Source organism: Neofelis nebulosa, chromosome 2 (assembly GCF_028018385.1).
Source record: "Neofelis nebulosa isolate mNeoNeb1 chromosome 2, mNeoNeb1.pri, whole genome shotgun sequence".
NCBI classification, from domain to species: domain Eukaryota; kingdom Metazoa; phylum Chordata; class Mammalia; order Carnivora; family Felidae; genus Neofelis; species Neofelis nebulosa.
Window position 1 is genome coordinate 185,563,436 of NC_080783.1, and position 27,980 is coordinate 185,591,415.

Consider the following 27,980-nt stretch of genomic DNA (forward strand, 5'->3'; position numbering starts at 1 on the left):
TGGGGAAGGGTAAATATGCTGTCAGGTTCCCCTCATACTCTTGTCCCTAATCCCCACCCCTGCATAGAGGGCAAGCAATGGATAGAGGGAAAAGAAGTGAATGGAGAACTGTCCACACAGAGGACCTCTCTAGGGTGAACCTCTGGGTTCAGTCTCTGGTTTAAATCTGATTTAGTTCCAGTCTTGCTTGGGTCTTGGACAAATTCCTTTCTCTTTCTGGGCCTCTATAAAATGTTCAGACCCCTTGCTAAGGCCAACTGGGGCAGGAGGGGCAGCAACAAGTCCTAATGTTAGCCATCAGAATTCATTCTAATTTCTCTTGACAGAGATTACCTTCTCCTTCTGCCGTCTGTTTGAGAAGCGCCCGGCCCAGTTTCTGCCTGAGATGGTTGCTGCTATGAAGGGCAACTCCACACTGAAGGGCCTCCGGCTGCCAGGGAACCGCCTGGGTGGGGGCAGGGCCCTGGGAAGGGACAGGGGTGAAGGAGCCAGTCCTTTGACCTCAAAATTCAGTGGAGGAAGGCATAGGCCTCTCCACTGGGAACATGGGGGTTGGAATATAGTTGTGTGCTGGGGCTTTTGGAGGCTGGGCTTCTCCCCACCAGAAATGGGTTGGGATACCCATGTTCCCTGTTCTTGGGTGATTAGACATTTCTCCCCTTCTCCCCAGGGAATGCTGGCTTGCTGGCCCTGGCAGATGTTTTCTCAGAGGATTCATCCTCCTCTCTGTGTCAGCTGGACATCAGGTACATGGGGAGGAGGAAGGGACAAGGGATGGAGCTCTAAGGATATAGACTAGGGATTGTTTCCTGGGTGTCTAATCATCTCACCCCTACCAGTTCCAACTGCATCAAGCCAGATGGTCTTCTGGAGTTCGCCAAGCGGCTGGAGCGCTGGGGCCGTGGAGCCTTTGGTCACCTGCGCCTCTTCCAGAACTGGCTGGACCAGGATGCAGTCACAGCCAGGGAAGCCATTCGGCGGCTCCGGGCCACTTGTCACGTGGTTAGCGACTCGTGGGACTCATCCCAGGCCTTCGCAGATTATGTCAGCACCATGTGATGGGGCCCATGCTTCACAGGCCCATGCTCAGCACCATCAGCTTGCAGGGGCTGAGACATGGGCTGCCCAGAACTCCCAAACACCAATTCTGTCTTTCTCTTTCTGCAACCTTTTTTCCTCTTTTTCCTTCTTCCCTTGCACTGAGGTCCTGGAGGTCTTGCTGGGCTCAGCAAAGGCACTCTCACAACTGGGTTTAGAGCCTTTGGGCCCCTTACCCACTACTCTTGGAACCCTGGGCCAGGTTACAGTGCTCATCAGTCACTGAGGACAGCTCCTCTCCCCCTGCCTGAGGTTCCTGCTTTCCTTCCTCAAGCAGGTACCCAGGCTTTAGAGAAGTACAGGAGTGTCCACTACCAGGCCTCTTCTCTGCTGGGCTCACCATGCTGCTCCCAAGCCTCAGTCCCTTTCATACCTTTATTCCTTTCTTTTTTTTAACCAAAAAAGTTTTTCTTATAAAATAAACTTTGGGCAAACATCATGCAGCCCTCCTTGATGATTTTTGTCCCAGAGAACAAAATTCAGTAGGGTCCTATGGGGCAAGGAGCCCCCTTTCCCTGTCTCCTTCCTCTAACAGCTACACCCAGACCAGCTGGTTATCAGTGGAGACCCCGCTGCTCCTCATGAGACTGCTGGTGGAAGACGAACGTGATGGCTGTGGAGGCAGCATCCCAGGCGGCCTGGAGTACCTCATCCTTAAGCCCCCGTTTATCAGTGTTATGGTTCCACTGAGCCAGGTCTGAGGTGCAGTCAGAACCATCAGGGGGTGGCCGGACCTGGTGATTGTTGACACAGCGGCAGCAGCGCAACCTGGGGGCAGAGGACAGAGCCGTGGTAACTATAGAGCCCGTCTCCATGCTGTGCAGGGAGTTCAGAAGTAATGGCCAGCAAGGGCACCCCACCCACCTGTCATGTGTGTCACTGAGGCTAGCCTCATCCAGGGTAAACAGCTCCTTCAACTCGCCGAGAGAGAAGTGCCGCTCCACATCCTGTTCCTCATCCACCACACAGCTGCTCAGTGCCTTCTTGTGGCTCTGGCGCTGAAAGATCTTCTCCTCAATGGTTCCTGCCTGGGGTGGGGGTGCCCAAGGATGTACAGCTAAGTCATTCCCAAACATAGGGGGCAGGAATACCCAGGGGTTGAAACTATAGCCACCCAAGAGAAGGGGAAATGAATGAGAAGTAAAAGTCCTATAGCAACACATCAGCTGAGCCCATTTTCTCAGTCTGTCTCTTGGGAACATGACTTGTAGCCACTGCTCACCCAGGATATTTTCTGTACGAATGGAGGGTTTCATGTCTTGGCTAAATTCTTTCAGAGTGAGCTGAGGTTTGCAGCAGCTTCACCAGACCTCCACACCAAGCCCAGGCCTCTCACACTCAACAAATATCATTTGGGTATCCTATGCCTGGCTCTGTGCCAACACTAGGATACAAAGAAGAATTAAATATGATCCTTATTCCTGAACTCCTAGGCTTCTGGGAGAGACACATAAACTAATTGGCACAATAACAGAAACCTGCATAGGATTCCCAAGGGCCCACAAGAGGGGTAGTAGAGGGGGAAAGTGATGAAAAGCTTGAAGTAAAGATGATCCTTGAGTTGAATCATAAAAAATGAATAGATGGTTTACAAGGGAAGAGAGAAGGAAAGCTCGTAGGCCCCACATAGGACAAAGGCATAAGCCTGGCCTACTGGAGGACTGAGTTGAGCCTGTCTTGAGGATGGTGGGAGTATAGTAAAAGCTGGGACTGAGTAAGTCAGCAGAGGCCATACTGGAGAAATATGGATGCCAGGCTGAAAGAGCTTGGCCTTATCCTGCAAGTGATGAAAAGCAAAATCAGGATTTTTGGAAAGTTCATTCTGGAAGCAATATGTGAAGAACAGGTTAAGACCAAAGGTAAAGCATTAGGAAGCTGCTGCAGTATCCAAGTGAAAGAGAACTGTGACTTTAGCACAGGGTAAAGAGGAAGGTTAGATAAGGAAATTGCCAGAAGACAAATAGTGATTTGTTGTTAGGAGACAGGGAATGGTCCAGTAGGATGATACCCAGATTTGGGTTCGTTGGATAATGGAGCCATTAAATGACAAAATTCAGAAAGGAAATGAATTTAGTCACCTTGCATCTAAAGTGTTCATGAGACATACAAGCGGAAATGTACAATAGGTGATGGAAATATGGGTCTAAAACTCAGGTAAGAGATCTTGGCTAAACATTTAGAGATTTGTCAATATAATGAGTGTAGGTAATCACACAGATAGGAAAACCAGAGTGGAATTTCCAAAGAGAATAGAATTTTAAAGACTAGTAGTCAACAGTGTCAGATACACAGAGGAAAAATCAAGAGTTTCTTGTTCTGGCAATTAGGAAGCCAATATTACATTCAAAAGCAAGTTCAAAAGCGGTCTGAAGAGTGAATAGAAGATGAGGAAGTGAAGTTAATCTGTAGGCTTTGGAAAAATGTGACGGTGAACACATGGAAAGTAACCCAAGGTAGTGGCTACAATAGGACAGAGAGTTAAATGGTGAGAGCTACCTCAGCATGTTTATAGACTTAGGTAAATAAGAGAGACCTTAATCAACTAAGAAAGAAGGAAAACAATCCAGGGCAGAGCTGGAATGATGAAGCTCAAAAAAGGAAATTATCTTCCTCTGAGATGGGAAGGGAAGAGCAGGTCTAGAGATACACAAAAGACAGGTAAGAGAACTCAAGCCTGGTAGCCTACATTTTTTTCTGTGAAGCAGAAGACAAGGTCTCTGCAAAAAGAATGAGAGACAGGGTTAGGTAAGAAACTTGAGGGAAGTGGTGAAGGCTTGAAGTGGCTGTTGAAAGAAACAAGATACAGCCCAGCCCAAAATGGAATATGTGAATTTGTGGTAGTGCTAATCTACACCCGCAAATTTTATCTGGTGCAGAACTTGAGAACAGTTGTAGTGATCCAACTGGAGTATTACAGAAAGAGTGACTGAAAGGATGCACAGTAGGAATCAGGCCAAACAAAGAGAAGTGAAGCCAGACTGGGGGAAAGGTGAGGTACTAGGGACATTTAGGCTAAAGCAGATATAGGAGATACGAGAAAACTGGAAGGACAGGAAGTTGAGAATAGAATGATAGTTTTGGGTACTGTGTATAGTTTTGGTATTACTAAAGTTCCAGAGTGTGGCCTTGGGAGTAACTAAATGGGAAGGAGTTGAACTGGTCATTAGAGATGAGGTCAAGGAAACATGGAAGCCGGAGTGCTAGATAACTGCATAGTCCTTGAAGTCAAGATGATAACTGAATTTGGGGAAGAAATGAAGGACTAGACTAGGCTGGTATCCAAAGTCATCAATGAATTAGGAAACTAGCATAGGGTAGATGACAGTGACAAGGAAGAAAAGAGAGTAGTCAAGTCAGAGAACATGAGCTTTAAAAGAGAACTACAGTCTGTATGATTGATCACTGAGAACTTGGGAGAATGCCAATACTACTTCTTAGTCCCAGGGGACACATGGAGTATGAGAAGATTACAAGTCAAGTGCACAGTAGAAATCAAAGTATGAGGGAAAGCAGGTGTCCTGTGAAGAGATGAGGCCACAGGGGAGTTTGTCAACCACTGAACAGGTATCAGGAGGCATAGGTTTTGAAGGAATGGGGTGGAGAGAGGGAGAAAGAACAGAAAAATACAAGGGTCTGGCTAAGCCCATAGATTGGCCACTGCTAGAGGCAGAGGCAAAACAGGTACTGAGAAAAAACCCAAGATGGTCCTAAAGGTCTTTTTCATGACCCACCCCTACTCTGACCACTGTCACCATCCTTACAGACAGCAGGCGATAGATGTAGCAGGTCTTCTTTTGACCATCACGCCAGACCCGGGCCATGGCTTGTTCATCATTAGCTGGGTTCCAGTCAGGGTCAAACATGACCAGTCGGTTTGCTCCAATGAGATTGAGGCCACAACCCCCAGCTTTGCTGCTCAGCATGAAGACAAAGTCAGGGCTCTGGAAAGAAAGGAAGCAGGAGAAAAGAACCTCTTGCAGCCTGAACTGGAATCCTATTCAGTCCAGCCAACAGTTCTCTCTCTCATACATCTGTACTCTTATGCTGTGAGGACCACCAATTTGCCTACCAATTTCCCAGCCCCACCATCACCAACCAGGCTAATTCCACCACACCCACCAAGGGCGGAGGGAGACAGAGAGAGAGAGAGACCCTAAAGCAGAGCACCCATCTAGTTTCTCTATCAACCAGTGATTCTGATGTTACTGCATTGGTAGTATGGAAACAGGGGCTGTACATTTACCAATGGATTGTTGAAGCGCTCTACAATCTTGGCTCGCTTCTTAATGGACATTGTGCCATCCAAGCGGACATACAAGTACCTGAAGGGGAATTCAAACATCAAAACCCAAGAAGGAAGCAGAGGCTTGCTACTGAAGGACTTGAACTAACCAGGCTTGAGGCTACACATGTAGAGCCTGAGGGCCTAAACTCCCAAAGGGAGAGGCAGGGGACTAAGGGCTAGTCCTCTGGAAGTACCTGAAGGGCCAGGGGCTATTCTGCTTGGAGATGGAGACAGGATCATCACAGTAAAAGAACATATTTTCTGGGAAGTCCCCCCTGCACCCATTTCTTGCCCATATCCACCAATCAGAACACCTACCATCTACTCTTCCTAGGGGGACGGTAGGGGAGGCACTCCTTTGGCAAACTGATTTGACTCTTCCCTACCTTCGGGCCCGGCAGAGCTTCTCAAAGAGGTCCAATGTCTGAGTGTAATTGGACACCAGCACTACTTTGTCACTGCTGCGGCTTCGGGTCACTGCCAGAATGTAATCAAGGACCAGCATCTTACCTGGGGAAATCATCAACCATTAGCTCCCAACAGGCCATCCCCATGGCCCAGTATTCTTACTTTCGATATCATGCCTTGAGGCAAGGATACATCTAGCACAAAGAGACAATTTCCCACCTTTCCTCCCAGAGGAGCCCAAAGACTGGCTTACCTGATAGCTGGGGCTCTAGAGCCTTGGAGCTATAACCAGGGGGGAATATTTCCAAGGCACCTTCAAAGCCACCCTCCTCTTCCACACACTTGTCATAGATTAGAGCTGGATCTGAAAACAACAACAAAAACAAAACCCAAAATGCCAGCTACAGTGCTTTCCAGTTTCCACTTCGATGCTCATTGGAATCTCCTCTAGAAGCCTACCCAGCAGACCTTCCTCAGCGCCAGACTTACCAGGTCCCAATTCCCAGTTTGCAGACAGTTCCATCTAGGACCACCTTGCTTACTAGTGTGTTCTCCCAGCAAGAAGGGAACTACACCACAGAGGGCAAGATTTGTTATTTTTCCTCCTGTCCAACATCCTATATGCACAGGTGTGCATGCATACTCCCATATACTCACAAGTCCCATATACTCCCAAGCATCAAGCATGGGCTGGGCAAAGGGTAAGCAAAATTTTCCAAAGCAAAGGTTCTGGTACGGAGTACAAAATGTAGGGTTCATGCCTTGGGGAGGGCTGGAATCACAGGTGGCCTTTATGAGGACTCTAGACAAGTTTTGGTCAAGGTGGCTGGACCTTACAGGAGCCTAGCCTTCCTTGCTTACTCTCTCAGGGGACCCCAGGACATGGACCCAACTCACGATTACAAAGCTTCTTTAGCAAGGTGATGGAAGAAAGGGAAGACACACTCATCTTGCCCTCACGCAACTCTTCTGCTGGCTTGGCCTGTCTCAGAAACTTCTTGTATAACTCAGTCTGAAGGGATGTCAGCCTGAAAAAAGGGTAGCTGGGTTAGTGGGAAAGGCTGGACGACACCTCTGCCCTAAGAATACTGTGAGAGCCCAGCCATGCCTCAAGGGCTGAGTTTTTACACACTCTACATCCCTCAGTTGAGTTCAGTACCTACAACAAACCACCTGCTCAATTTTCACAGGCAGATATTTAGAAAGGATATCAGAGGTCCTCCGTATCAGGCACCTGGGGAGAGAAGATAAAAAGGCAAAAGGCTGGTAAAAATGCCCTGCTAACTACTAGAATAAAAGCTACCACCCAAAGAACCCAAAAGACTGTCTCTTTTGTAGAATCAAATGTCAGAGACACATCAGCTCTATGGCAAAGAAATCTTTATCAGGGTCTCAGTCATGGGAAAAGAGACTCTTTCGAACAGTCTAGCTTACAGTGACAACTCTTCCTCTTCAAAAGTTTAGCTAGTCTTCAAGAGAAGGCCAAGATCTTCCATTAAGCCTAGTGCTCAGACAGGAGAAGGAAGCTGCAAACCACCAAGTCCTTAGAGGAGTTTCTACTTGCACTTGCCCAAATACCACATGGCCCAAGGTTCAATGAAATTAAGCCCATACCTCCTGGCCGACCAGGAAGGACAGGGATCAGACACCTAAGGAGCAGCTCCTAAGAATATAGTGACTCTCCTTCCTGCCATCAAAAATTGGGAGGGAGAGAGGGCGGGACTCCAGGATATAAATCAAGTGTATTACCTACAACAGGGAATCTAGAATGTACTTGCCTTTTGGATTATGTGGACCCTATGGAAAAGCCCTCTTAGTCTGGGAGCCACACCCATCAGTCAGATCTATTTCTACCTGTCACAGAAGACTATGGGGTCTGAGAAGGGAAGCCTGGTGCTTTAGGTCTAAGACTGACTGACAGGAAGCTTCTGAAGTATTAACAATGCTCCAAGGGATATTCTGTTCAGGGAGACCAGCATGAGAGAAGAGCTTCCTCAGCAGGATGCTAAGCAGCCCAAAGCCAGACCACAGGGCCCAGGCCAGGAAGAAAGCAGGAACTTGGCTTGCAAGACCTCTCCATTTATTCAGTGGCTATAGTCAGGGCACAGATCCCACTCCCTTCCCAGCCTCATGGGCCAAAGCACCAAAGGATTGGACTTGGATAGTTTAGTAGGCAATTCTGATGACCTAACTTGGGGGAAAATCCCAAAGAAAGGTGCTGCTGGGGCACCTGGGTGGCTCAGTAGGTTAAGTGTCCAACTCTCGGTCTTGGCCCAGGTCATGATCTCATGGTTCATGAGTCTGAGCCCCGCGTTGGGCTCTGTGCTGACAATGCAGAACCTGCCTGGGATTCTGTCTCTCCCTCTCTCTCTCTCAAAATAAACACTTTAAAAAAAAAAAAAAGGTGCTGCTGCCTAGCCCAGCACCCACCCCGCCATTACCTATTCACAATGCTGGTGAGCTCCCGTAGCCGCTCTTCTCCTAGCTGCCTGTCAGCCTCACTGGCAGCTGCATCTCGACTCTTCAAAATTGGCAACTCAAAATGCTTCTTGAACTCATGGGCAGTTCCTAAGACAAGAGAGAAGGGAAAAATAAAGTACTACATTAAAAAAAAAAAAAAAAAAAGTGGAGTCTCGCTCTTTTACATCCCACTTCTAGCCACTTGCTCTTTTTGCCATGTGTTCCCCTGCACCCCTCCTAGCCAGGCCTCACAAAATTGAAGAAATCAAGGACTTTTTGCTCACAGCCAAATGAAAGGATGCCAAATCTGCCAAGATCAAGAAACGTAAGGGCGCTTGGGTGACTCAGTCATTAAGCACCTGACTTCAGCTCAGGTCATGATGTCACAGTTTGTGAGTTTGAGTTCTACATTAGGTGAACTCGAGTGCCACTTTGGGTGAGCTCAAACCCTGCTTCTCTCTCTCTCCCTCTCCCTCTCTGCCCCTCATGGGATTCTCTTTCTTAAGGGAAAAAAAAAAAAAAGGGTGCCTGGATGGCTCAGTTGGTTAAGCTTCCAACTTCAGCTCAGGTCATGATCTCATGGTTCAGGGGTTCAAGCCCTTCATGGGACTCTGTGTGGACAGCTCAGAGCCTGGAGCCTCCTTCAGAGTCCGTGTCTCCCTCTTTGCCCCTCTGGCACTCTCTCAAAAATAAACAAAAAACAAAACAAAAAAAAATACTATATCAACTTCCTTCTTAAAAAAATTGAAAACATAAGGAAAACATAAGGATAATGTGAAGGTGAAAGTTTCATGCAGCTTGGTCATCACAAAAAAAAAAAAAAAAAAAAAAAAAAAGCAGAGAAACTGAAGCAATCCCTACCCCCAGGTCTGGCAGTGAAGGAGCTGAAATGAACCTGGCACACTGATTAGAACTGTATTAAAATTTTTAATTAAAAAAAAAAAAAAAAAACAGAATGATTATCCCACTGCCAATAATGACAGACTGCTTTGTTACAGACCACCTTCCTGCCAAGAACAAAGCTGAACAAATTATAGGCAATTTCTGTTTGAAAGGATCAGAAAGCTAACCAAAGCAGTGGAGACTTGAAAGGCCAAATAGGTTAAAACTCAAATATATAACTAATTACATTATATATAAATGGACCAAATAATCCAATTAAAAGACCATACAATTGTCAGACCGGGCTTTTTTTTTTTTTTAAAGCCCATCTATATGCTGCTCATAAGAGATGAAGTAGCATGTATGATACGTGCTACAATGCAGCTGAAATATTATACTAAGTAAAAGAAATCAACACAAAAGGTAACATATTGTAGAATTCCATTTATATGAACTGTCCAGAATAGACAAATTCATAGAGATAGAAAGAAGATTGGTGGTTGCCAGAGTTTGAGGTTAAGGAGAGATAGGGAATACTTGTTTAATGGGTACAGAGTTTTCTTTTGGCCAGGAATAAAAAGGGCAGGTTATCTCACATATGAGATCTCTAAATGGCCAATAAACATATTAAAAGGTATTCAACTTTATTAAACATCAGGTAAACACAATAAGGTATCAGTAAACACCCACTAGAATTACTAAAATTAAAAAAAAATTGGGGGGGGACCCCAAATCTTTAATTTTTCTCCTTGCCTGGTGCAACGACTCGAGAGACACCTGAGCTTTACAAACAGGAGACAAACGCGTCAGCCGCCAGGGCCCTCACCGGGTTCAATGCAGGCACGAGGCCCCTCCCCTCAGAGTGCATCACAGACTGGCCCCCATGTGGCCCTGAAGTTCGGCTCATCAGTGCCCTGACAAGTCCATGGTGAGGGCAGGGAGGGCAGAAAAAATTTTTCTTAAGATAAATATTAGTCATGGTCTAGAGTAGAGGTGAGCTAACTACAGCCATGGGTCAGCCACATGTTTCTGTAAATAAAGTTTTATTAGAACACAACCATGCCCATTCATTTATACTTTATGGCTGCTTTCATACTACAGTATGAATTGAGTAGTTGTAACAGAGACAGGCCTGCAAACCTAAAATACTACCTATCCCTTTAAGAAAAAATTTACTGACCCCTCATGTAGAGACACTAGAATTCTCATACACTTCTGGCACACTTTGGAAAGAAAGCCAGAGTATCTACTAGAGCTGAATACATGCATAACACATTAACTAAACACATGCATACCCCAGAAATTCCACTCATAGGACAGAGAATGCATATGTACACAACAGAAATGCATACTATGCTCAGGTAAAGACATGTACAAAAATGTTTACATCATTATTCAAAAGAATAAAAAACTGGAAACTCAACTGTCCAACAGAACAGATAAAGCCTGGTATATTCATGAAAATGAAATACACAAACAAGAAAACAAACTACTGCACAACATGGATTGATCTCACAAACATAATGAACAAAAAGAAACTAGATGCCAAGGAATACTGTATTATTCCATTTACAAAAGTTCAAAAATAGGACAAACCAATCTTGAGTCAGAAGAGATTTTTGGGGGAAAAGGTGAGAATAATGATTAGAAGTGGGTGCTGCTGAGATGGTGGCAGTAATTGATCTGATAGTGGTTACACAAATGTGTTCACATGAAAATTCTACTGCTTAGCTGGTTCTTGCTTAAAGCCATCTTCCTGAGCAACAGCAAGTTGAGGTGGCACTAAGACATCCTCCCATAGATATTTAAGCGCAAGAACTGTCCACCTGTGGTTTCCAGAGGCTGGGAGGTGAGGGAGGATGGGACATGGGGAGTTATTATTTAATGGGTAGAGTTTCAGTTCTGAAAGATGAAAAAAGTTCTGGAGATGGATGGTGGTGATATTTGCACAACAATGTAAGTATATTTCAGGACACTGAACTGTACACTAAAAAGTAGTTTAAAACAAAACAAAACAGCCCAAGACAGTCTGTTCTGAGGCCAAAGCTCTCATGAGGCAGCTACAATGCAATGAGCAAAAATGCCTAGGGGTAGTGTTTCCACCCCCAGCTCATAGTGACACCATACTGTGCACAGCCCCTGCTACCTCTGTACTGGAAAAATGGCTACAGTGGTCCTTGCTGAGCTGTTCAGCAGAACCACGGTCTCCCAATGGCTTTGCTACTCCCTGACAAGAGAAGCCTTCCTACAAGAGTGACTAGTGACCCACATGTTATAACTAGCATTCTCTCCTTTCTCTCTTCAGCTAGAGTTATACTCCCAAGGCCAAGGCAAGGCTCCTCTCCAATGTAGCAGACAAGGCTGGAATCTTACCTAGAATGCCCGAATTAACAAAATGTACCAAGCTGAAATACTCAAGGAGATCATTCTGGATGGGGGTCCCAGAGATAAGCACCCGCCGGCTGGTGTTCAAGCTGTCCAGGGCCTGGTAAGTCTGATTCTCAGAGTTCTTAAGTCTGTGTCCCTGCAAGGAAATTAATTCTCATTTAGGCCTGGGCATGATAAGGCATCCCTAATGATAGCAAAGTCTTGTGTAGACAGGAAAAGAGGAAAGAGGAATCAAACATTACAGGTTCTAGGGCCTTAGGAACTGGGCAGGGCACAGCAAGAATGAGAACCTACCTCTTGCTTACGGAGAAATGTCATGTTCAAGAGATAGACCTTCAGTTTCCAGACCACTCGTGTTACATCCATAAAAGAACTATTCCCTGGATTATTACCTCACCTCCTTTTCCCTGCCCTAACCTCCAGAGCCCTAGCAGCCTGCCTATCCTCTTCAGAGACATTCAGCCACATTAGTGACCCATGCTTTCAGGGAATCCTCCCTTCCCACTAGCCAAACCAACCCAGAACACCTCCTGAGCCAGATGCTTTCTGGATTGGTTTACAGGCCATGTCTGGGTTGTCAGAGTCCAAGTCCCTCTGGACTTGGCCCAGGCTCCTCCTTCCCGCTCCCTGCAGAATCCTAAGAGCCTCTCTTCCTCCTTTTGTATCTCGTCCCCAATTCGTCACCCATCCTTCATACACACCCTGTTACTTCTCTCTTTTAAGCCCTTTTCAAGGAAGTGGTAAAGGACCCTATCATCTTCCCTCTTTCCCCAAGAACCACATGGGCAAGATCAAGCCTGTGCCCGTTCTATCCACAGTCCCCATTTCAGCCCCAAATGCAACCACCAATGAAAGAATGGACAAACAAGTCAGCATGCTCCCTCTGGATAGCCTTGTACGATGAAATTAAACACAGACCCTCTACTGACCCTCCTGTGTCTAGGATCAAGTCCAAGCTCATTAGTTTAGCACTTCTCAGCAAGACCCCAGCTAACTTCTGTGACAAGTCTTCACAGCTCGTCTTAGTCCAGGAAGCCATAACTCCTCCTCACTCCTAATGTTGGAGTTCCTTAGGTCTCTTTGCCCATGCCATTCCTCTGCCCAGAATTCTCTCCCACAGGCAAATTCCTGAATGTCACCTCCGATGCAAAGCCCTCCTCACTGACCCCAAGCTGTTGGTGTCTCCCACTTCCATGCTCCTATGGCACTCTGTATATAATAGCTGTTTACTAAATCTTTTCCAAGTGCCAGGCACTGGACTAATAAGCAGCACTTCCTGTATATTCTCTTCTATAATCCAGATAACAATTAGATGAGTGGGAATTGTAATACCTATTTTAGAGAAAATGAAGTTCAGAAAGGTGAACACACCAAAATCCCACACTGGTAAAAAGTAGCAGAACTAGGGGGTGCCTGGGTGGCTCAGTCGGTGGAGTGTCTGACTTCGGCTCAGGTCATGATCTCGCGGTTCATAAGTTCGAGCCCCACGTCGGGCTCTGTGCTGGCAGCTCGGAGCCTGCAGCCTGCTTCGGATTCTGTGCCCCCTCCCTCTCTGCCTCACCCCTGCTTGTGCTCTCTGTCTTTCAAAAATGAATAAACATTAAAAAAAAATTTTTTAAGGAAGTAGCAGAACTAGGATTTGAACTCAGGTCTGTGTGATTCCAAAATCTGGGCACTGTACTACTCTGCCTCTCGTCTACTGCTACACAGAGTACTAATCATACTCTACTGTATGTACTCAATCTCCTCACCTAGACAGGAACTTCTTAAAACAGAGACCATGTCAGATTTGCCTTTATATAACTTGGTGTACATGACAGAGTCCCCCACAGAGAACTGCTCAGTAAATGTTTGTTAAATGAAAGAATAACCAACGTTGCTATTAAAGAAGAATTAGACATAGAATTTTAAATCTTTAAAAACGACTGGATGGGGGCGCCTGGGTGGCTTAGTCGGTTAAGCGGCCGACTTCGGCTCAGGTCATGATCTCGCGGTCCGTGAGTTCGAGCCCCGCGTCGGGCTCTGTGCTGACAGCTCAGAGCCTGGAGCCTGTTTCGGATTCTGTGTCTCCCTCTCTCTGACCCTCCCCCATTCATGCTCCGTCTCTCTATCTCAAAAATAAAAATAAACGTTAAAAAAAAAAAAAAAATGACTGGATGTTGTATACCTAAGACTAATACAATGTCATGTCAATTACATTTCAATTAAAATAATTTTTAAGACATCCAAAACAAACAAAAAAATAAAAAATGATTAGAGACTCCAAGCACTAGTCCTGAAAACAGAAGGCTGAGACTTTGGAGTCAAAGAGGGAAATAAAACTTGAAGCTTGTGAGGAAATTCCCCAAAAGACCCCAGGGAAGGGCACCTGGGTGGCTCAGTCAGTTAAACGTTAAACTTTGGCTTATGTCATGATCTTGCGGTTCTTGAGTTCAAGACCCACGTAGGGCTCTGTGCTGACAGCTCAGAGCCTGGAGCCTGCGTTGGATTCTTGTCTCCCTCTCTCTCTGCCCTTCTCCTGCTTGTGCTCTGTCTCTCTCTCTCTCAAAAATAAACATTAAAAAAAAATTTTTTTTAACAAACAGAAAAACCCAAAAAATACCCTAGGGAAATAGGGGTCAACAATTGGGTCCCTCTAAACTGAAGCTCCCTGAGGGCAGATATCAATGGGATTCCCAGGGCCTGATGCATGACAGGCACTTAATAAATAATCCAACAAATGAACTGGGCTGACACACTATCCCTGTGGGTCTCTGTGGAAGTGAAAGCCAATACCAGCTCCCTATGGGAACACCCCAGCTCCAGACCCAGCTCCTCCTACCATCACCCACAGATTTAAAACCCAAACTCTCTGGGTTGCCTGGCTGGCTCAGTCGGAAGAGTATGCTACTCTTCTTGATCTCAGAGTCCTCAGTTTGAGCTCCCGTGTTAGAGATTGCTTAAAAATAAAATTTTAAAAAAATAATAAAAATAAGACCCAAACTCTGGCATCTCAGCAAATCAAATATTTGGCCAGATGAAAAGCTGTCAGAGCTCTTATTAATAAGCTGCTGCTGAATTTCTATTCTGGCAGAGTTCTCCGTTTATCCTTTTTAAAGACAAAAGGGCCAGTCTTTCCATACCTAAGCCAAGCTTCCTATACCACATTTTGGATTATATCCAAGGCAGTAAGGGATAAGAGCCCGGTCTTAAAACCCCAGGCCTGAATTCAAGTCCCAGCTCACTAGGTCCTCACAGGGGAAACCCTAGGCAAGTCACTGCACTCCTAACCTCCAAAACGGAGATGACAATGATGTCGATCCCTCACCTATTCATACACTTTCCAAAATGCTTCCATAGATCTCTCTTGATCAGGATCGTGTCCCTTTCAGGTATACCCTGTGCCATCCACTGTACAGAAGTCATTGAGTCTCTGAGCAGTCTCTTCTGCATTGTGCTTACAAGTGGCAACACCAAGGCTGACCCCATGTCTTCTGACTTGCCCTGCCTAGCTCAGGTTACTGTGAGGGATCAAAGATTTTGTACACAGAGTTATTACGCAGCACTTCTGTGTTCCAGAAAGACCCATCAGCTAGAAGGAAGTTGTGGGTATGAACACGACAAACTCCTCCTAGAGTAGGCAGTCTTCCAGGACTGGCTTCCTCAGGTCTCTGACAATTGACAAACTGCTGACAAATAAAAGGTAGATGAGTAAAAAGGCAGGCCAGGATGCTAAGTGTGACAAGCAGCAGCCTGGTCCCTTCTGCCCTGCAGAGTCAGCTCAGAAAACAAGAGAGAATGAGAAAGAAAAGAAACACTACAGAGCAGAATAAAATCCAGATGGGCTAGGACCCTGAGCTTCATAGGGTTTATCACACATATACCCTACCTCAACCTCCTATATCCTTTACTCTTACAAGAACAGCCCATCAAGGTATCAGAAGTTGGCACACTTGCCCAACAATGACTAACTCTTTATTAAGGAAAAAGCCTAATTGGGAAAGAGCTTATAAGTAGCAAGCATGGCATCCCAAAAGTAAGCCTTTCTTCTCTGTCCTGTCCCAAAAGTCCCTCGGATACTGAGCTAATAACCTACAATTCCCAGAGCACAGTCAAGCTTCCCAATCAGTTGACAAATGGGGGCCAAGTCTTTCAGCCACATCTCCACTAAAGACCCAGGGGTGTGCAAGGTGGCCTTAATTCTTCCCAAGAGGTACAAATAATGGTAGCAGCCTCAGGGTAGCCAAGCACCCTGAAAACCTGGAAAATTCATATTTTAAGTTTATTTTGAGAGAGACCTTGAAAGCGCGAGCAGGGGCGAGGGGCAGAGAGAGGGAGAGAGAGAATCTTAAGCAGGCTCTGCACTGTCAGCGCAGAGCCCAACGTGGGGCTCAAACCCACAAACCATGAGATCATGACCTGAGCGGAAACCAAGAGTTGGACTCTTAACTGAATGAGCTACCCAGGTGCCCCTGGAAAATTCTTTATACTGGGAAGCTCCCACCACCCTCATTCCTTTCTAAGTAGTAGCATCATTACCACCATTCATGCATAGTGGTGGAAAAGGCTAGTAAGTAACTACTGCCATATTTCCCTCTGTCCCAGCGAGTCAATATGGACTGGTGTAAGGTGTATGGACTGTCCACACTGGACTTTCCTACCTCTGTGCTTCTGTTCATATGCATTCCCCCAGCCTAGAATAAAAAACAGAGTTCTATGACCTTTACCAAAGTCTTAGGACATACCAGGCACTTGGTAAGACCTTTCCCTCATTTACCTCATTTAACCCTCACAATAACCCATGAAACAAATATTATAAGCCCATTTTACTGATGTGAAAATAAAGGCTCGGGTGGTTAAGTAACTTGTCCGATGTCATTTTACTGGTAAGCAGAAGAGCTAGAATTTGAAAACAAGTCTGACTCTTGGGGTGCCTGGATGGCTCAGCCGGTTAAGTGTCTGACTTTGGCTCAGGTCATGATCTCACAGCTTGTGGGCTGGAGCCCCACATCAGGCTCTGTGCTGACCCCTCAGAGTCTGGAGCCCACTTCAGATTCTGTGTCTCCCTCTCTCTCTCTGCCCCTCCCCCCACTCACACTCCATGTCTCTCTCTCTCTCAAAAATAAATATTAAAAAACAAACAAACAAACAAAACTAGTCTGACTCCAGAACCTGTTCCCTTAAACACTACACAGTCTGTCTCCACCTATCCAAATCTCTCTCATCCTTCAAAGTCCTTCTTCAGTCTAAGAATACTGACTGGAAGCAATCAAACAGCCCACAGTACCTCACCCTCCTCAAGTTCCAAGCACTGCTTAATCCCTTTTGGCAGGCTGGTATCAAAGGCTCTCCCTCGCACTTGCGTCCTCTAAGGCAACAAGCTCTGTCCTTAATATTCCCTGGTGACTGGCACAGCCTTTGGATGGCAGTTATTAGGAGATTTCAACACTTCCTCCTACCACCCAGACTGCTGAGAGGCAAGTACCTCATCACAGATGACCAGTCCAACATTCCCTTTCTGAAGGATTCCAACATGAAGGCGGAATGTCTCATAGGAAATGATAAGGATGGGAGAAGGCACTCGGGCTCCACGCTGGTTCATGAATCCTTCTACAACAGAAAACAGGTCAAGGGAACAAATCTTAGAATACCTTAAACAAAAAAAGTTTCACGGTTCTTTAATTTAGCCTGAAACTACTTCAATTATTTTCCATGGAATTCTCTTCCACCCCCTCAGTGCCCTCAACCTGCTGGCCATCAGTGAGCATACACACAAGAAGCGAGCAAGCTCTATGGAAGAGTTAGGCTCCATACCCAGTTTTTGGTCTATCTCGTCCTTAGAGCCTCCATCAATGGCCAGAGGTTGGATCCTCCCTGCAAGCCATTTCCCAACTTCATTGTACCAGTTCTTCACTAGGCTGGAGGGTGACACCACCACTGCCTTGTCAATTTCCGGTTTGCACTCTGGACTCTGGCGCAAAAGCGTCCACATCAACGTGATGCACTGCAGCGTCTTGCCCAGACCCATCTCATCAGCCATGATACAGCCGTGGCTGCCAGGGATGCGCCGACTGGTGACACACTCCCACAGAAACTTTACTCCCTGGGGAACAACAGCATTCAGGCCACTTTGATCCACACTGCTGCAGCCCCAGGGATGACAGCCTCCCATCCCATACCTCTTTACCCCAGCTCCCCTTACCTCTCTCTGATGGGGCCGTAAGACCTTACTGAGAATGGGATCAACAACCACATGGACAGGGAGTTTTTCCCTGAGAAAACACAGCAAAGAAAATATAGTGCTCAGACATGTGCAAGGCCACACCCTCAGGAAGTTGTGTCCTGCTGATCCAGAGGCCAGAGGCAGCTGCCTAAGAGAAGACCTTCTTAGCCTGATAATCAAACCATAGCAAAATTTTGCTCCAGGAGTTAGAAGGTGAGGAGAGGGCTCATCAATCCCTCCTGCTCCCTTGAGCAAGCTTGGCAGGAAGGGTGAGGAACCCCCACCAACTGGACATGCCCACAAGCTCTTCCCCACACACTCTCCTTCCCCACCTACCCACTCTCTAGATGATGCAGTGGTCATGACAGCACTCTGAAAGCATGCCAATCCCAAGGGGGAAAAAAAAAAAAAGTCACACCAAAATTCCCTCTGCCCTCCCAGGTATGTGCACTTAACAGAAAACCAAACCTGTTCAAGAAATACCAATGCACATACTTGTCAAGCTTCAGCTGGTCGTGGGCGCTCAGAGGGGGAGGCTCATACAGAACCAAGGCACCTTCTTCCAAGGGGTCATGGAGGGCCCGGCGGACCCCAGCCCTTTTGAGGCCCAATGCACGAGAGCCCAGAGGACCTAGAAACCAACAATCTGTCACCTGGGGCTCTATATTGAGATCAGCACGCCTAGCTTAAATACCTATCTTTCATATGACCTTTAAGCTTGCATATGACCTTCTCTCTCCCAGAACCTCTCCAAACCCAGCGGGGCACCTCTACCTAACCATTATCCCAACCTGCTTCAGATCAGTTTTTCCCCATTTTGTTTCTTCCATTTAACTATAAACTTCTGGAGGGTTGGGTCTTGTTCATCTCAAGTCAATCCTAGAAAGGTGTGGAACCCAAAGGGCCTTTCAAGATGGAGGGCTCTTGAAAGTTGGCCTCCTCCCTCTCCAGTCCCAGTTTTAGCACAATAATATGCTCTACAAAGGTCAGGGAAAACGCTGTAGAACCCAGGTCTCAGACACAGCCAACCTCAGACACAAGATGCTACTGAAATTACTCAGACTGAATGAAGCCTGGGCCCGTCAACCACCTGGGCCCACCAGGAGATTCCTGAGCACAGGCACATCCCCACCAAGGAGATGAGGGGCAGTCAGGTGTGGCAGCCCTTGCTCAAACTATCAAATACAGCCTTCATGCAAGCCTCTGTAGCCATTCCATACACAGACACCACTGGGCTGGCATCTTCAATTCCAAAGTAAGCATGTATTACAGAAGGAGAGGTTTTCCTCTATTCATTTCATCATACATTTGCACATGATTGATTCAAAAGATAGAAAAGTCTCTATTTTTACCTTGATAATTTGGAATGGGAATTTTAAAAGGTTTTGACAAAATGCTTCGAATAAAGGCTTCCTAAAAAGAAAAAGAAACAGGGATTCAGGACTGATTGGTGAGGTTTGGGGATAATATTTCTACAAATGCAGTCTAAAATTTAAAGATAATAAATACATTCAGAGTATTATATTTTGATTACATCTCACTCAGATGCATTTAGAACATAAGGAGGGGCATATGGGTGGCTCAGTTAGTTAAGCGTCTGACTTTTTTAATGCTTATTTATTTTGAGAGACAGTGCACATGGGGAAAGGGCAGAGAGAGAGACACAGAATCCAAAGCAGGCTCCAGGCTCTGAGTTGTCAGCAGAGAGCCTGATGCAGGCTGGAACTCAAGGACCAGGAGATCATGACCTAAGCTGAAGTCTGAAGCTTAACCAACTGAGCCACCTAGGCACCTGAGCACCTAAGCGTCCGACTCTGGATTTCGGCTCAAGTCATGATCTCATGGTCCATAAGACTGAGCTCCCCCACCCCACCCTACCCCTGGTCAGCACAGGGCCTGCTTGGGATTTTCTGTCTGTCTCTACCCAGATTACATGCATGTGCTCTCTCTTAAAATAAATAAAAACTTAAAAGAAAAAAAAAAACATAAGGACATGTGTTCCTTATTAGGTTATTAGGTTTTATACAACAGCTTTCATCTTTGAGACTTTACATAAGATTCCACAAATACTCAGGGAGAGGAGAGTGCCACTGGCAAGTAACCAACCTCAATCAACCACAAGGCTTAGACCCATTCGCTCATGAAAGGCCATGTCAGTGAGGACAATTAAATATTCCCTAGGGTGCAGCACCTTAAGGAGAAAATACCAGAGGGGTGCCTGGGTGGCTCAGTTGGTTAAGCATCCAACTCTTGGTTTAGGCTGAGGTGGTGATCTCACAGTTCATGAGTTCAAGACCCACGTCAGGCTGGGGCAGGAGAGAAGGTAGGGGAGTCCATAGCACCAGCCCCTGAGCCAACTCTGACAACTCCCATTAAAGTTCTGGGGTGGGTGGGTGTGTGTGTGTGTGTGTGTGTGTGTGTGTGTGTGTGTGGGTGTGTGTGTGTGTGTGTGTGTGTGTGTGTGTAATGTCCCTGAGCCCTCTGGGGAATTACAATGGCCTGTGAACCTCAACAAAGCAAGAGCTAAAACCCAAGATAGCAAAGAGAAAAAACAGAACCCCTCACAGTAGTTTTAATGGGTAATACATTAGTGGAAAAAGAAATAATGAAAAATACTCCCCTCAAACAAAAAGGTTTAATAGGGAAAAAAGCACACCTGTCTTGCCCTGAAATTTTTTACCTTTTTATTCTGACCCACTGCTATACTGATCATAAATTTCTAGAAACTCAGTGTACTTTAAATAGGAAAAATGTAATGAACACATTTGACAATCTACTGGAAGATAGAAAAAGAATGTGGAGAACTGAACTTCATCACATTAAATAACATGACAAGGGAAGGTTGGAGGAAGGCCCAAATTCTCTGTTAATTGCATATTTCTTTGCAGCTGAATAAAATCTTTTATTGACTATAATAAGCATATTGACTATGCTTATTATAATTATGAATAGCAATGATAATGAGAAACATATATGAACAATGCTATCAAAAAGTTACTCTTCAAAGGAGAGGAAAAGAAAGGAGATGGACTCTACTTTCCTTTCTAATTTAGCTTCAATTCTAAAACTGAATTTTTTCAAAGATTTTTTAAAAATTATTTATTTTTTTTTACATTTATTTTTGAGAGCCAGAGTGCAAGCAGGGGAGGGGCAGAGAGAGGAGAGACACAGAATCCAAAGCAGGCTCTAGGCTCTGAGCTGTCAGCACCGAACCTAACATGGGGCTTGAACCCACAAACTGCGAGATCATGACCTGAGTCGAAGTTAGATGCTTAACCAACTGAGCCACCCAGACTCCTCTAAGAATTTTTTTAAGTCCCACAATGGGTGAGCTCAAGCCCCGCTTCGGGTGAGCATGAGCCCCACTTTGGGTGAGCACAAGCCCTGCTTCTCTCCCTCTCTCTGCCCCTTGTGGGATTCTCTCTTTCTGCCCCTCACTCACTTGCACCTCCCCCTAAGAAGAAATGACATGACATGACATGACATGACATGACATGACATGAAATAAAAAAGATTTTTTAAAAGTAATCTCTACACTCAATGTCCCAATGTGGGGCATGAAACTACAACCCCAATATTAAGATTCTCACACTCCACTGACTGGGCCAGCCAGGCACCCCCAAAAAACTGAAATCTTCTTTTCAATATGTTCAATACAGAAGGCTAGATTTGAGGCTCAGGGTAGCCAAAAACTTATGCACAGATTTGAAAAGCAAGACTTTCAATAAAACCCAGTAACCATAGAGTCCGCAGGGAGAACTGCAAGTTTGTACAACTAGCATGAGCATCCCTAGCATGAGCATCCCTGGCCAAAAACACGAGGGTACAGCCTGTAAGACTTGCAATGGCCTGCTTCAGAAAATCTGGTCTGGTAAGACTGACAGAGGCAGGGGAGAGAGCATGCTCTCACTTTATTTAGTTACTGAAAATTCACACCATCCCTTCCTTCTGATAGAAGAGGAAGAGTATCCCTCCTTCCCACCAAGGTCAAAGCTTCCCTCTTCCAGAGAGATTCACTCAATCAGTTCTGCTAGATCTTTCCTGTATCTCAGCCTCTCCCTCTCTACTACCACTTTCCCACCAGCGTTCAAAACATGCTTAACTATCTTAAAAACAAAAATTCCTTTGACCTCTTATCTCCTCCCTTTCAAACTGCTACAAATTGTCTGCCTCCCTTTTCTAATCTTCCACTCTTCGTATCTTCTGCCATTTCTACTCCTCTGAAATGACTGGCCAAGATCACCAATGGCCTACATGACCTTAATTCCAGTGGACATGTCCCTATCCTTATGTTGGTAGAAGACAAAGCTGGCCACTCCTTCTTCTCAAATATTCTCTGCCTTTGAATTCCATGACACCACTCTCCTACTATTCTGACCTCTAGGTCAGGACCTAAAACCTCATGCTCAGCCCCCTAATAAGCTCTTCTTTCTCTGCTTAACCCCCTTAAAAGTCAGTGTTTCTCAGGGCTCAGGGTTTGTCTCTCAGCTCCTGAATGCACACTCACTGTGACACTCCAATACACTTTGGAGGTGTCAAGTATCATCTCTATGCTAAGGATCCCAAATCTATTCCCAGTCCCCAGCTTCCTCTTAGGCTCCACACCTACCTATACTTGCAACTATCCCCAAACCTAGATATCCTATCAGACTTCAAAACACATCACATCTAAGTGCTCATCCCCAGGGCTGCACTGTAAGATTTTTCTGGGCCTGAGGCACTTTTGCCTTTAGAACACACCTAGAACACTCCCCACTCTCTTCACCTGGCTGACTCCTCATATCCTTGAGGACTCAACCTAATCGTCCTACCCCTCAGATTCAAGTCTTCACCAACCTCCAGGTGGTTAGACGCCTGTTGTATACTCCCACTACACCTGCACTTATGTCATATGCTTACATAGGACAACTTGAATGAATCCTGAATGAAGAGTCCCATAGGAAGAGAAGGAAAAATAAGATTAAAACAGACAGGGAGGCAAACCGTAAGAGACTGTTAAAACTAGAGAACTGAGGGTTGCTGGCTGGGTGCTGGGTGGGGGGATGGACTAAATGGGTGATGGGCATTAAAGAGGGCACTTTTTGGGACGAGCACTGGGTGTTGCATGTAAGTGATGAATCACTAAATTCTACTCCTGAAACCAATACTATACGTTAACTAACTTGAATCTAAATTAAAAAAAAATATTTAAAAATTTTTAAAAATTAAAAGAAAAAAAAAAAAAGTCCCAGAGAACTACACACCATTTTTAACGGCTCAGTAAACCATTAAACAATGTATTATTTAGTGAATTATATACACATAACTATCACAAAAGCAAGGGATGATGAAGATAATTCAGGATAGGGGTTACCTCTCAGGATGGGAAAAGGGATTATGACTTTGATGTTTTAGTGCAGGATGGCGGGTTCACAGGTGTTTTTTTATCTCACATGTTATATGCATATGTTTTAAAATGTTTGCTGAACGCACAAATAACTAATGTCCACTATATATTCCCATTTTTCCTCCAAAACGTCCCTGTAAAGGAAAAACACACTCCTGTATGTCTCCCCCATTCTACCACAGTACTTCACTTGACACCAGATGTGTTTTCTATATACAAGAAATTATTCAGCACCACCTGGGTGTCCTATAATTTAACTCATTTCTGACACTACCTACCTGGAGATAGCATCAGATCCCACACGTTAGGGCTCAGTCTCACAAGCCTGCCTCTCCCCACCACTTTAGACACCAATCCGAAACCCAGGTTGCTCCCTGTGCTTCTGACCAACAAGCTCTAGATCAGAGGGTCCCAGCCCCCTCCTGGAGTTTAATTCATTTTCTAGAGTGGCTCACAGAACTCAGGAACTAAGTTTACCCATTAGATTACCAGTTTATCACAAAGGCTATTAAAGGACATGAACAGGGGCGTCTGGGTGGCTCAGTTGGTTAAGCATCCAACTTCCGCTCAGGTCATGGTCTCATGGTTCAGTTCGTGAGTTTGAGCCCCGAGACGAGCTCTGTGCTGACAGCTCAGAGCCTGGAGCCTGCTTTGGATTCTGTGTCTCCCTCTCTCTCTCTCTGCCCCTCCACGGCTCGTGTGAGCACACTCTCTCAAAAATAAGCAAACGTTAAAAAAAATGTTTTTAATAAAATAAAGGATATGAACAGCCAGAAGATATAGAGCAAGGTCTGGAAGGGTCCTGCACACAGGAGCTTCTGTCCCTCTGGAGTTTGGGATGTGCCACTTCCTGGCACATGGATGAGTTCCTGTTCACCTATTCGTAAGCTCTCCAAACCATGACCGTTTGGGGTTTTATGGAGGCTTCATTACATAGGCATGACTGATTAAACATTGGCCACTGGTGGGTTGGTTCCCTTAGCAAGCAGCCATCAAGGTTAGGCACTTTACAAATGAAATCTCATTAACATAAACTCAGGTGTAGCTGAAAGGGTTTTTTATGAATAATAAAAGACACCTTTATTACTTATTCACTTAAGAAATTCCAAACATTTTTGGAGGTCCAGGCCAGAGCTCAATACAACAGTCCTCAGAAAGTTTGGTGGAAAAAGCTTTGGTGAAACTAAGCAGCTCTGACTACTCTGCAATTGTAATTTGGGACACATTATTTAATCCCTCTGAGACTGTTTCCTCATCTTAAAAAATGAGTTACATGAGATAATGTCCAGAACCTGTCATAGTAAAGATTACATTTGATTTTACTATAGGAAACACGTGAAACCTGTAAGTTAGGCTGAGTGAGAGACTGAGCTGGCATGGGGATCGTGGTTCCAATACCCTGCCATGGCCTTCCCTTTCCTCAGGAATCTGAGCCACCTGAGATCTGGTGCCCAAATAGCTCTAAACAAGGGGAGATTCCAAGTCAGGAACATATCTCAGAAGGCAAGAGGCCAGGACTCTTCCAGGCCCTCGAGGCTGTGGGTGGACCCACAGTAGAAGCCTCCCTAGACAAAGCAAGAAAGGTGCCCCCACAGGGCACACACATTTACCAGCAGGTAGCAATTCTGACTTACATGTTGACTACTGTCCAGACTGGGTGGTCGATTCGTTAGTTGAGTCAAAGGTTTCCGAAAAGGCGACAGGAAACACTCTTTGCTCTGGGTCCCACTGTTGGATTTCTGTTTCTTGGGAGTCTAGAAGAGTATTGGGAAAGGTGAAATCTGGAAGACCACAGAGTTTACCAAAATGACAACTACATTTAACACACTTATTAAATGCCAGGCACTGTGCTAAACTCTTTACATGTATTATCGTGTATCATCTTCACAGTAATCCTATGATAAATATTTATTATACTCATTTAGCAGGTGAGAAAACCTTAGGTTAATGACGTTACAGAATTTGTCCAATCTGAAGAAGGGTACTGGATGAAGTGAATGAAGTGAGCCAGTCAGCCCACACCAAGGCAGTGAGGACACTAGCACTGAAAGCATTTTTTAGTAGCAACCAGCCGCAAACATTTATGACCCAGCTGCAACGAAGTGCCGCCCCAAATTCAAGTCTGAGACCCATGTGAGTAACAAGGGGCAGCCTTGTCCCTCACAGGTAGAGGAGCCTCCTACACACCAGCAATGGTGCAACTACAGAGCAAGACCCCATGGAACTATCAGGCAAGCCTGTAGCAGCTTGCCAAAAGTACTTGAACTTTCAATGATCCTACGAGACACACCTGAAACAAACACCGGGTCTCTTCCCCTCTCACATACAGCCCCTGCCCAAAATTGTCTTCTAGACCTTCCTTAGCTAATCCCTTCCTCCAAAGTTCCAGTGGCCAAGCCCTTCTTTAACTCCTCTCTATCTCTGAAATACATGCTACATTATCCTGTTGATTTTTATTTATATAGGTCCTGCCCACAGCCAACCCCAGAAAGCCTCAAAAGCAGGCAACAGAGCACAGGACCCAGACCAAAATCAAACTGTACTTGAGTATTAGGAGGGACCAGAAGGGCACCACTCCTCTGATCTAAGCCCAAGTGAGCTCAGGACCCTAAGGCAGGCCCTATAGTATTCTACTATTCTGTGATATTGGGCAGGGGACAAAGAGGAAAAAAAAGCAGGCAGCTAGTTGCTAATGGGGAGCCATTTTTTCCCCCAAGGAAGCCAAAAGGCCCAACCCAAGCCCAACTCTTTGGCTTTGAAATATCCTTTTCTATCAGAAAAATTGAGGCTATGTTAGCTTTTAGTAAGCACCTTGAGAACAAAGATTTTATCTTGTTCAATGCCTCATGATGCAAAGTAAGCACTCATTAAAAGTTTACCGAAGAGGTTTCTGGAGGTGACCAGCTTCATTCCGTGTAACCCCAGAAACCAAGTCCAGGATTCCTTTCTGTCCAAAGAGTCCTGCATCCCACCTGTCCTATACCCCTGTGGGGTAGAGTACTCACCACTGTCCTAGGCTGCCAATCTTCCTCATCACCAGGTCTGCCTTCCGGTTTTCTCTTGGCCAACTGGCTAGGAGCTAAGCTCTTCCTCTGTAAGGGGAAAATGCAAACTGAGCATCTCCAGAGATCCTGCAGCCTGAGTCCACTAGACCCAGACACAAGGCTCCCCACAGTCTCCCTTATGCCCATACTTACCATCCTGGACTCAGGATCATAAAATGTCAAGTACCCATCAGCCAAATATCAAAGGCACCCAACAGCTGAGAATGCAGAAGCAGGGCGGATTAAAGCGGGCTGCTGTATTATTGAAAGCATGAGCTAATTAAAGAGGGCGTGTGGATGGAGGGAATCCAGCCAGGGGCTGGAGTTTGAGCCCAAACTGTGAGAGTGTCGGTCGCCAGTTAGCCAAGGCGGGAGAGCAGGCCAAAGAGGAAGTATCCAAGGAAAGGTGAGCAAAAGTCTGGGATAGAGGGAGGAGGCAGATGGGAGTGCCAGATTCGGCAGAGTTGGGATAATGGTCCAAGCGGACGTGATGGCAGGCAGTAGTTGAGGGGGAAAAGTAATCACAGGCCAGGGGAAAGGGGCTGGGGTGAAAAGCTGAGGCCTGGGGAGGGCTAGGCGCTCGAGTGCGGAGGGGTTTTTCCCAGGTCTGGAGCGCGGAAGCCAGGCCAGGACTAGGGGAGGTCGAGCAGGGGTCCAGGCAGAACAAGTAAAACACCCAGGCTTGGGAGGGGAATCCCAGGAAGAGCTGGAAAGAGCCGCAGAAGTAAATCCGGGCCCAGGGAGTCCGGCTTAACTTCCCTCTTCGCAAAGCGCGCGTTAACAGCCGCCGCGACTCTCCGGACGCGCCAGGCCCAGTGAATCGAACCTCCCGCGGTGCTGCCGCCGCATCACCCATTGGCTGCGTTCGAGGAGTTCGGCGCTCGCGGCCCCAGGAAGGGGGTGGGCCTAGTGCTGTGGTCACCGATGGGCCGAGACTCCTCCGGAGAGCCGACTAAACCGACCTGCTAGGAGGTGGGACTTAGGGATGACGGGCGGGGCCAACAGTGAAGTGCGCAGTTGGGCGAGGTGGGCGGAGCAAGCGGGGCTTGCAGGCAAATAAAGTGACATTTGCATCAGACTGGACTGCGGAGGAGTTGCCCCCTGTCGGCAGAAGGCTGGGTATTATGAAAGACGGCACGTGTCTGCACTTCCCCGGTGCTGGACCTGGAGTTGTGGTCCAGGGTCGGAATCAGATCTCGCCCACTCTCTGGATGGGGATAGTCACTCGGCCGGGACTACCTATCACCAGGTCTACTCCGCAGTGATAGAGCCCTCAGGGGAAGTAATTTGTTTGGTCCGGGGTTTCTTGAAGGAAGCTGTTTCTTTGCTAGGCAAAATCAAGTTGGTGGAAGTGTGGTTCTTGGAATCAGGCCTGATCCCAGAGACTTAATGATTCAATCTCTCAAAACTTCAGTTTCTGCACATCTAAAATGTGCATTCTATTAGTATCTTTTTTTTTCTTTCTTTTTTTTTTTTTTCTATTAGTATCTTCCCCTGAGAAGATACTATGTTCTGTATCTTATTCTGAGAATTAAGTAAATTAGTGTTGAAAGTACTCAACACAGAGGGCGCCTGGCGGTCTCTTTTGGTGGAGTGTGAGACTCCATCTCCGGGTTCAGTTCGATCCCCGGAGTGTGGGTGGGTGTGGAGCCTACTTTAAAAATAAATAAAATAACATCTTTAAAAGTAAATAAAAACACAGTGCCAGGCACAACCTAGGTACTCACTAATTATAATAAGGGTATACATAACATTTACTACAAGCACTTCCAAGCTTCTTACATATAATTCAATTAATGCTCATTACTATGAGATAGGTTTATTATT

The 27,980-nt window shown here is 45.9% G+C and overlaps 2 protein-coding genes across 4 annotated transcripts in view; one reads left to right on the plus strand and one right to left on the minus strand.

The window, feature by feature from the left end:
- The window catches only part of LRRC41 (leucine rich repeat containing 41), a 19,695-nt gene extending 18,158 nt beyond the window's left edge, over positions 1-1,537 (plus strand). For both annotated transcript variants that reach the window (XM_058717543.1, XM_058717545.1), the window contains exons 8-10: positions 327-449; positions 671-746; positions 840-1,537. In XM_058717543.1, the coding sequence (XP_058573526.1) occupies positions 327-449; positions 671-746; positions 840-1,059 (419 nt within the window). In that variant the 3' untranslated portion in view covers positions 1,060-1,537. The remainder of the gene's footprint in view (positions 1-326; positions 450-670; positions 747-839) is intronic.
- Positions 1,460-27,107, minus strand: RAD54L (RAD54 like). Of its 2 annotated transcripts, XM_058717546.1 has the most exons (18): positions 26,307-27,107; positions 26,115-26,201; positions 24,744-24,863; positions 19,076-19,136; positions 18,219-18,354; positions 17,703-17,772; positions 17,315-17,603; positions 16,986-17,110; positions 11,507-11,657; positions 8,233-8,359; positions 6,951-7,025; positions 6,689-6,819; positions 6,045-6,155; positions 5,770-5,893; positions 5,342-5,420; positions 4,860-5,039; positions 1,963-2,126; positions 1,460-1,866 (listed from the first exon to the last, which is right to left on the minus strand). In XM_058717546.1, the coding sequence occupies exons 1-18, from the start codon at positions 26,307-26,309 to the stop codon at positions 1,656-1,658; spliced, it is 2,244 nt and encodes a 747-aa protein (XP_058573529.1). In that variant the 5' UTR covers positions 26,310-27,107; the 3' UTR covers positions 1,460-1,655. The 2 variants fall into 2 exon arrangements, with proteins under 2 accessions (XP_058573529.1, XP_058573530.1); XM_058717547.1 differs by lacking the exons at positions 18,219-18,354; positions 26,115-26,201; positions 26,307-27,107 and having other exon boundaries at positions 24,744-24,759.
- Positions 27,108-27,980: the final 873 nt, after the last annotated feature.

What these genes read in the sequence shown, in the direction of transcription:
- RAD54L (XM_058717546.1), bottom strand. An exon ending in CTCACCAGCATTGTGAATAG is followed by an intron (nt 7,026 to 8,232) that starts GTAATGGCGGGG and finishes TTCTCTCCCCAG; the next exon opens with GTGCCTGATACGGAGGACCT. An exon ending in AGCGCTTCAACAATCCATTG is followed by an intron (nt 5,040 to 5,341) that starts GTAAATGTACAG and finishes CTTTCTTTCCAG; the next exon opens with AGCCCTGACTTTGTCTTCAT.